Source organism: Oncorhynchus mykiss, chromosome 11 (assembly GCF_057628025.1).
Source record: "Oncorhynchus mykiss isolate SJ-2025 chromosome 11, ASM5762802v1, whole genome shotgun sequence".
Classification (NCBI taxonomy): domain Eukaryota; kingdom Metazoa; phylum Chordata; class Actinopteri; order Salmoniformes; family Salmonidae; genus Oncorhynchus; species Oncorhynchus mykiss.
In genome coordinates, this window is record NC_143032.1 from 67,890,501 (window position 1) to 67,900,814 (window position 10,314).

General features: G+C 41.3%; 1 protein-coding gene across 1 annotated transcript in view; it reads right to left on the reverse strand.

Moving 5' to 3' along the window:
• LOC110536248 (hexokinase-2) overlaps positions 1-6,801 on the reverse strand; it is a 103,179-nt gene extending 96,378 nt beyond the window's left edge. Inside the window, exon 1 of the mRNA XM_090191019.1 lies at positions 6,482-6,801. Within this exon, the coding sequence (XP_090047145.1) occupies positions 6,482-6,544 (63 nt within the window). The 5' untranslated portion in view covers positions 6,545-6,801. The remainder of the gene's footprint in view (positions 1-6,481) is intronic.
• Between the last annotated feature and the right edge of the window lie 3,513 nt (positions 6,802-10,314).

The following is a 10,314-nucleotide window of genomic DNA, read 5'->3' on the forward strand; positions in this document are numbered from 1 at the left end:
ATCAAAGATAAGTGAATATTAATAATGCTATTTCTGACTTTTCTGACACTTCTCCTTTGGAAAATGGCTGGATGTTTTTCTGTGACTAACGCTGACCTAACATAATCGCAAGGTGTGCTTTCGCCGTAAAGTCTTTTTGAAATCTGACACAGCGGTTGCATTAAGGAAAAGTTTGTCTACATCCATAACACTTGTATCTTTTATCAATGTTTATTATGAGTATTTCTGTAATTTGATGTGGCTCTCTGCACTTTCACCGGATGTTTGTTTGAGACAATGCATTTCTGATCATAACATACCAATTTCAAATTAGGTTTTTGGACATAAAGATTCATTTTATTGAACAAAACACATTTATTGTGTAACATGAAATCCTGTGAGTGCCATCTGATGAAGATCAACGGTTAGTGATTAATTTAATCGCTATTTCTGATTTTTGTGAGCCCTCTCCTTGGCTGGAAAATGGCTGTATGGTTTTCTGTGACTAGGTACTGACCTAACATAATCGTTTGGTAGGCTTTGCGGCGAAAGCACATTTGAAATGAATCACTGTGGCTGGATTTACAAGAAGTTCATCTTTAAAATGGTGTAAAATACTTGTATGTTTGAGGAATTTTAATTATGGGATTTCTGTTGTTTTGAATTTGGCACCATGCAATTTCACTGGCTGTTGGCGAGGTGGGATGCTACCATCCCACATATCCCAGAGAGGTTAAACAGGTCAACATTCACAAAGCCGCAGGGTCAGATCGATTACCAGGACGTGTACTCAATGCATGCGCGGACCAACTGGCAAGAGTCTTCACTGACATTTTCAATCTCTCCATGACTGAGTCTTTAATACCTACATGTTTCAAGCAGACCACCATAGTCCCTGTGCCCAAGGATGTGAGGGTAACCTGCCTAAATAATTACCGCCCCGTAGCACTCACGTTGGTAGCCATGAAGTGCTTTGAAAGGCTGGTCATGGCTCACATCAACAGCATCCTCCCGGATACCCTAGACCCACTCCAAATTGCATACTGTCCCAACAGATCCTAAGATGACGCAATCTCAATCACACTCCATACTGCCCTTTCCCACCTAGACAAAAGGAACACCTTTGCGAGAATACTGTTTATTGCGAATCACCATAGTGCCCATGAAGCTCATCACTAAGCTAAGGACCCTGGAACTAAATACCTCCCTCTGCAACTGGATCCTGGACTTCCTGACGGGCCACGCCCAGGTGGTAAGGGTATGCAACAACACGTCTGCCACGCTGATCCTCAACACTGGGGCCCCTCAAGGGTGTGTACTTAGTCCCCTCCTGTACTACCTGTTCACCCACGACCGCGTGGCAAAACACGACTCCAACACCATCAAGTTTGCTGACGACACAACAGGGGTAGGCCTGATCACCGACAACGATGAGACGGCTACAGGGAGGAGGTTAGAGAACTGGCAGTGTGGTGCCAGGACAACAACCACTCCCTCAATGTGAGCAAGAAAGGAGCTGATCGTTGACTACAGGAAAAGGCGGGTCGAACAGGCCCGCATTAACATCAACGGCGCTGTAATGGAGCGGGTCGAGAGTTTCAAGTTTCAAACTATCATGGTCCAAACACACCAAGACAGTCGTGAAGAGGGCACAACACCTTTTCCCCCTCATGATATTGAAAACATTTGGCATGGGTCCCCAGATCCTCAAAAAGTTCTACAGCTGCACAATCGAGAGCATCCTGACCGGTTGCATCACCAACTGGTATGGCAACTGCACAGCATCTGACCGTAAGGCACTACAGAGGGTAGTGCGTACGGCCCAGTACATCACTGGGACCAAGCTTCCTGGAATCCTGGACCTATATAATAGGTGGTGTCAGAGAAAAGTCCATAAAATTGTCAGAGACTCCAGTCACCCAAGTCATAGACTGATTTCTCTGCTACCGCACAGGAAGTGGTACCACCGGAACCCCCCCCCCCCCCTCTCCATTTGTTTTGTACACTGCTGCTACTCGCTGTTTATTATCTATGTATAGTCACGTCACCCTACTTACAAGTACAAATCACCTCTAACATGTACACTCGCACACTGACTCTGTACCGATACCTCCTGTATATAGCCTCGTTATTGTGTTACTTTTTTCTTTCTTTTTTAAAAACTTTAGTTTATTTGGTAAATATTTTCTTAACTCTTCTTGAACTGCACTGCTTGTTAAGGGCTTGTAAGTAAGCATTTCATGGTAAGGTCTACACTTGTTGTATTCGGCGCATGTGACAAATACAGTTTGATTTGATTTGAGTGCCAAGCGTCCCGTTTGTAGAAAACCTGGCTCTATCCCTAAGGTGAAGCATGGTGGTGGCACCATCATGCTGTGGGGATTTTTTTCCAGCAGCAAGGACTGGGAGACTAGTCAGGATTTAGGGAAAGATGAATGGAGCAAAGTACAGAAAGATACTTAATGAAAACCTGCCCAGAGCGCTAAGGACCTCAGACTGGGGCGAAGGTTCACCTTCCAACATGACAACGACCATTAGCACACAGCCAAGACAATGCAGGAGTGGCTTTGGGATTGTATTGCTGTATAAGGATGCTCCCCATCAAACCTAAGAGCTCGAGAGGATCTGCAGAGAAGAATGGGAGAAACTCCCCAAAAACAGGTGTGCCAAGCTTGTAGCGTCATACCCAAGAAGACTCGAGGCTATAATCATTGCCAAAGGTGCTTCAACAAGGAACTGAGTAAAGGGTCTGAACACTTATGTCTAAAAATATGTTTTCGCTTTGTCATTATGAGGTATTGTGTGTAGATTGATTAGGGAAAACAACTATAAGATCCATATTAGAATAAGGCTGTAATGTAACAAAACGTGGAAAAAGTCAAGGGGTCTGAATACTTTCCGAATGTACTGTATCTATTACACTGACAGGACACAATGTTCCAGCAGCAATCTGGAACAAACTGACGATACAGCATTCAAATTTGAAACTGGAGATTGCAAAATCTCACGAGTGAGAGAGTTGAGTGGGACGGAGAGTTGAGACACCAAAAGGGGTATGTGACTTTTTACACTGGACTGCAGTAGGAATCATATTGTCATGGCGTAAATCAGAACTAGGATAAAGCCTAAAGAAAATATCTCGGAATGGTGAGAAGCACAAATGTAGGAAAGCCAGTGACGGAGAGGCAGGCAGGAGAAGTAGCCTGTGGGCGGTCCAAAATTGTACATTTTATTGACCTAAGTTGGAGCTGTGAAATGTCAATAAAGTTAGAGGCTAGTAGTGCACAGTTTGTGGCTGACCGAACCTAACAGCTGGCGAGCAGAGCCTATACTATGAATGTAATTTGAGGAGTTAGCTAGGTAACTTGGTCAACTGAGTTCAACTCAGGATAACCGGTACGACAAAAGTGGCTCACCTTTAAGCCAGGCAAAATTTTACGACAACAAATCATTCAGAACTAACTTGCAGTGACTGATGACAAAGGGGCTGTCTTATCGTAGTGACATCAGGCCTGGATAGAAGCAGTCTACCGTCTTCAGAATAGGATAATTGGTTTGACTCAAAATAATATAAAAATAAATAACACTGTTTTCTCCATCCATCATAAAGTTGTGATTGGGAATAGCCTATGCCCAGGCTATAAACTTTCATTCTTCTTTTTTTTGAATGCCATAACTTTAGGACAACACCTTCGTAGGCTAGAATACATTACATGTGCAAAAGTATGTGGACACTGCTCGTCGAACATCTCATTCCAAAATCGTGGGCATTAAATTGAAATTGTTCCCCCCTTTGCTGCTATAGCAGCCTCCACTCTTCTAGGAAGGCTTTCCACTAAATGTTGGAACATTGCTGCAGGGCCTTGCTTCCAACCTCACTAAGAGCATTAGTGAGGTTGGGCACTGATGTTGGCAGATACGTCCTGGCTCGCAGTTGACGTTCCAATTCATCCCAAAGGTGTTCGATGGGGTTGAGGTCAGGGTTCTGTGCAGGCCAGTCAAGTCCTTCCACACCAATCTCAACAAACCATTTCTGTATGGACCTCACTTTGTGCACAGGGGCATTGTCATACTGAAACAGGAAAGGGCCTTCCCCAAACTGTTGCCACAAAGTTGGAAGCACAGAATTGTCTAGAATGTCATTGTATGCTGTAGTGTTAAGATTGTCCTTCACTGGAACTAAGGGGCCTAGCCCGAACCATGAAAAAACAGCCCCAGACCATTATTCCTCCTCCACTAAACTTTACAGTTGCCACTACTTTGGGGCAGGTAGCGTTCTCCTAGCATCCGCCAAACCCAGATTCGTCCGTTCACCCAGAGGGTGAAACGTGATTCATCACTCCAGATAATATGTTTCCACTGCTCCAGAGTCCAATGGAGGCGAGCTATACACCATTCCAGCAGACGCTTGGCATTGCGCATGATGACCTTAGGCTTGTGTTCCGGCTGCTCGGCCATGGAAACCAATTTCATGAAGCTCCCAACTAACAGTTATTGTGCTGATGTTGCTTCCAGAGGCAGTTTGGAACTTGGTAGTGAGTGTTGCAAGCGAGGACAGATGATTTTACACGCAACTTGCTTCAGCACTCGACGGTCCCGTTCTGTGAGTTTGTTCGGCCTACCACTTTGTGGCTGAGCCGTTGTTGCTCCTAGACGTTTCCACTTCACAATAACAGCACTTACAGTTGGCAGCTCTAGCAGGGCAGAAATTTGACAAAATGACTTGTTGGAAAGGTGACATCCTATGACAGTGCCATGTTGAAAGTCACTGAGCTCTTCAGTAAGGCCATTCTACTGCCAATGTTTGTCTATGAAGATTGCATGGCTGTTTGCTCGATTTTATACACCTGTCAGCAACAGGTATTTGTATTTATTAAGGATCCCCATTAGCTGTTGCCAAAGCAGCAGCTACTCTTCCTGGGGTCCAGCGACATTAAGGTGGTGTGGCTGAAATAGCTTTTGTATATATAGTGCATGCCCTGCTCCTTCCCTGACTTTATTGTCAATGTCAGAATTTTGAAATCACAAACAGAAAAGTATTTAGAGCCTTTTTACCTATTTTTTTCACACCTATTCCTAACTTAACCTGCCAAGACAATGTGCTGTAGGATTTGGTACCCAGCCAGGCGCTAATGTGTCTCTCTCTCCTCACTGAATGAATGACAAATGGGTGATAATTGTGCACCTTACTTCACAATTAAAAAATGTATTACGCCTAACTGAATGATAAGTAAGGTGAAGAAGTTGATTTAATTTAGAAAGACAAAAGTGTAATGATGAGTTTGTGTTATGCCTATTTACCAGCAGCAAATAATTTGACCCTCGGGCCTTGCAGGTTCATACTATTCTCTTGTACGTTTTACTTTGTAAAAAGAAGCTGCTATGGGACTGTTTTAATTACTATAACTCTATTACTAATCAAATTTACTGTCAGGGAAACAAAAACATGCTACATGTTGAAGTAGGTCTTTATAGAATAACGCAAAACATATCCTTGACTGCATCCAAGTTGATGAGCGGGAAACAAACGATGCAACTCAGCCGGCACGCCCGGCCCTCGAAATTACACCTAAACTACAGTACTAGTCAAAAGTTTGGACACATTGTAGAATAATAGTGAACACATCAAAACTATGAAATAACACATATGGAATCATGTACTAACCAAAAAAAAGTGATAAACAAATCAAAATATATTTTATATTTGTCCTGATAGCTTCTGGTGTGTATGAACAATATCAACATGCGCCCAATGCCGCACGCAGACGACCGCACGTCCCGGTCTCGTCAGCATGTTAACCTCTCAATACTTTTCCGCATCCAATGTCATTCAGCCATCCCTGATTAACGTGCATAGGTAGCCTACATAAACCTTTTGAAGTAATGGTTTGACAATCAGATGAAAACAACATGATTGGTTGTGTTCACGCCACATTAAAAGGTAGGCTAGTACATTTAAACGTTAAAAGGACAAATCTTTACTATTTGGCCCATAGAGATCCTATTAAATTCATATGGATTTCGTATGTAATTTTATGATTAAGCGGCCACATAAGAGGTCCCCATATCTGTAAGAAATTAAATCTACTTTCACCCCTGCATAACATAGTCAAACACGAGTTACGTTTTTAACTAGCAATCCATAGACCAGACCAACATCTTTAACAGACGCTAGAAGATGCGCGCTTATTGCATATCTGATAACAAATCAGTAAAAGTCCAAATTTGGGCATAGCTCGCCAATCGCCAGTCTTCAAAATTAATTTACCTAGCTAGTGTTGATAGACATGGATGTGGTGCAATTTTGACGGAAAATAAAACTAGCTAGCTACCACCGCTAAGAGTAAATTCAACTGAATAGTGAATGGCTCGAGGAGCCTGGCTTGATGTTCCACTGACCCTGCAGTGCCAACATGATCAGAGACGTCACGTGGCGTACCTTCTAGTAACTTAGCTTCTTCAAAATAGCAAAAATAAATGTTTCTAACCAGTAGCCACTTACTTGTTGAACCTTGTCATGGTGGAGCTCCGTGAAGTAGTATGCCAGAAGATGAGAGGCTATCATCGTCGTTATGAACGTCCTTCTCCTCTACCACTTAACTAGCTAACTATGTTAATTTAATTATTTCCTAATTGCGGGCTTGTTCGTTAGACATTCGGCAACTAGTCATAACATTGAACAGAATCTGCACTGGCCTTCGTAATAACACTGTTAGCTACTACGACTTTATAGAGATGTAGACTACAGAAGTCACATACTTCAAACAAGTCATTCGCGAATAACGAGTATTCTTACCGTTATTGCAGGCACGAGGAAGGTGTGGCTTATTTCGTGTCGCCGTCTAATGAAAATAAAATTATGATATACTCGAATAGTTTATGAATGGATTTGATAGCCTACCTATAATCTTCTCACAATTATACAACATCGCATTAAATATTATGATTGAATTAACTCTCAAAGCAACTTTTAATTACTTTGATATATAGTGTATCTAATTGATAGAGATACAACTCCATAATCTTATTTCTGTAAAACAACACTGACCTTGGTTACAGGTATTATGTCAACGTGAGATCACAACATAATGATTTGATTATCTCTCAGAGCAACTTTTAATTACTTTTTAAAATAAAATAGTGTATCTCATAGAGCTATAACAGTGTTTCCCAAACTCTGTTCTTTGGACACCAAGGGGTGCATCTTTTGGGTTTGGCCCTAACACTACACAAATGATTCAAATGATCAAAGCTTGATGATTAGTTGATTATTTGAATCAGCTGTGTAGTGCTAGGTCAAAAACCAAAATGTGCACCCCTTGGGGTCCCAAGAACAGAGTTAGGGAAACCTTGCTATACAGCCTAGATACAAACAATCAATTAATCAAATGTATTTCATAAAACCGATTTTACACGAGTAGTTTTTACATCAGTAGTCACAAAGTGTTGTACTGGTAACTTGAATAATGTTTACATACTGATTTACTCACTTCATATGTATATAAGGTATTCTAGTCAAGGTACATCCTATATAACTATTGCTGTACACAACTTTTCTATTCATATACTGTCCATAACGTCTATACACACCATTATTTATATACAATGAAGTCGGAAGTTTACATACACCTTAGCCAAATACATTTAAACTCAGTTTTTCACAATTCCTGACATTTAATCCTCATAACAATTCCCTGTCTTAGGTCAGTTAGGATCACCACTTCATTTTAAGAATGTCAGAATAATAGCACAGAGAACAATTTATTTAAGCTTTTATTTCTTTCATCACATTCCTAGTGGGTCAGAAGTTTGCCTACACTCGATTAGTATTTGGTAGCATTGCCTATACATTTTTTAACTTGGGTCAATCATTTTGGGTAGCCTTCCACAAGCTTGCCACAATAAGTTGGGTGAGTTTTGGCCCATTCCTCCTGATTGAGGTCAGAGCTTTGTGATGGCCACTCCAATACCTTGACTTTGTTGTCCTTAAGCCATTTTTCCACAACTTTGGAAGTATGCTTGGGGTCATTGTCCATTTGGAAGACCCATTTGTGTCCAAGTTTTAACTTCCTGACTGATGTCTTGAGATGCTGCTTCAATATATCCACATCATTTTCCTTCCTCATGATGCCATCTATTTTGTGAAGTGCACCAGTCCCTCCTGCAGCAAAGCCCCCCCACAACATGATGCTGCCACCCCCGTGCTTCGCGTTTTGGATGGTGTTCTTCGGCTTGCAAGCCTCCCCCTTTTTCCTCCAAACGTAACGATGGTCATTATGGCCAAACAGTTCTATTTTTGTTTCATCAGACCAGAGGACATTTCTCCAAAAAGTATGATCTTTGTCCCCATGTGCAGTTGCAAACCGTAGTCTGGCTTTTTTATGGCGATTTTGGAGCAGTGGCTTGTTCCTTATTGAGCAGCGGTTCAGGTTATGTCGATATAGGACTCGTTTTACTGTGGATATCGATACTTTTGTACCTGTTTCCTCCAGCATCAGTACAATGTCCATTGCTTTTGTTCTGGGATTGATTTTCACTTTTGCCACGAAGTACGTTCATCTCTAGGAAACAGAAAGCGTCTCCTTCCTGAGCGGTATGACGGCTGCGTGGTCCCATGGTGTTTATACTTGCGTACTATTGTTTGTACAGATGAACGTGGAACCTTCAGGCATTTGGAAATTCCTCCTAAGGATGAACCAGACTTTTGGAGATCTACAATTTTTTTCTGACATCTTGGCTGATTTCTTTTGATTTTCCCATGATGTCAAGCAAAGAGGCACTGAGTTTGAAGGTAGGCCTTGAAATACATCCACAGGTACACCTCCAATTGACTCAAATTATGTCAATTAGCCTATCAGAAGCTTCTAAAGCCATGACATATTTTTCTACATTGTAGAATAATAGTGAAGACATCAAAAGTATGAAATAACACTTATGGAATCATTTAGTAACCAAAAAAGTGTTATAGAAATCAAAATATTTTAGATTCTTCAAAGTAGCCACTATTTGCCTTGATGACAGCTTTGCACACTCTTATAGTTACATGATTCCATATGTGTTATTTCATAGTTTTGATGTCTTCACTATTATTCTACAATGTAGAAAATAGACAAAATAAAGAAAAAACATTGAATGAGTAGGTGTTCTAAAACTTTTGACCTGCAGTGTATATATTCCGGACTCTGACATATATTTCTTATATTTCTTTATTCCTTTCTTTTTGTTTTTGGGATTTGCATGTGTTGCTTTGTATTGTTAGGTATTGCTGCACTGTTGGAGCTAGGAACAAGCATTTCACTACACTTGCAAAATATGTGTACATGACCAATAAAATGTTATTTGATTTACAGATACCTAGCCTAAAACCCCAAAGAGAAAGCAAAACATATGTAGAAGCACAGTGCACAGTGGCTGGAAAAAACTCACTAGAAAGGCAGGAAACTAGAAAGGAATCAGGCTTTGAGTAGTGGAGATTGTAAGAGTATATGGCCATAAAGTCCAGACGTGAAGAACTTGTCCTTACGCTCAGAGAGTAGTTCAATCTATTGGCATGAAGTTTCTGTAATGACTGATTCTGTCACTGTGAAAATGCACATTTTCACATTCTTGTACTGAATAGAAAAAAAGTCAATCTCAAGAATGTGTGGGAAGAATCTATTGTATGGCACTAAATCAACAAGACAGAGAGAAGTATTTCCACAACACTGTTGTCTAGCCAGGTGCCACTCAGTGTGTGTGTGTGTGCGTGCGTGTGTGCGTGCGTGTGTGTGTGCGTGTGTGGTTGTATTACATGCGCCAAGCCAAGGTCATTCTCTGCAACAAGTAATACAATTTTTATCAAACTAACTAACACAATCGCAGTGCTTTGGTTCACATGCATCTGCATATCCCACAAAGCTAGGCATTACAAGGCCATTTCACATTTACACGTTATTAGCCCCGGGCTATCTTATCCCCAGTCTAGACTGGCCCTGGGATAGCTTAGCCTGTGTTTACACAAGCATTTGTTAACCCTGGGCTGCTTTAGCCCTGGGCTAAGGATTCACACATATTCCACAGCCTTGGGCTAACGGACAAACAGACACGCGACCAACATTCTATCTCTGCCACATGACCAATGTTATAAGTAATAATGCATTTATTTTTAGACATTATTTCCTTTTGCTTCTATTCTAGCCTAGCATTTTATTTCCGACAGTGATATTTTGTATAAACCTTGCTGTCTGCCTGTCCGACCTCGGAAACAATGAGCATGGTTACATGCACACAATAATGCAATTATTGTGGATAGTCAGGTTAACATAATAGTTTGTTTAAAACATTTACACGCTTTGC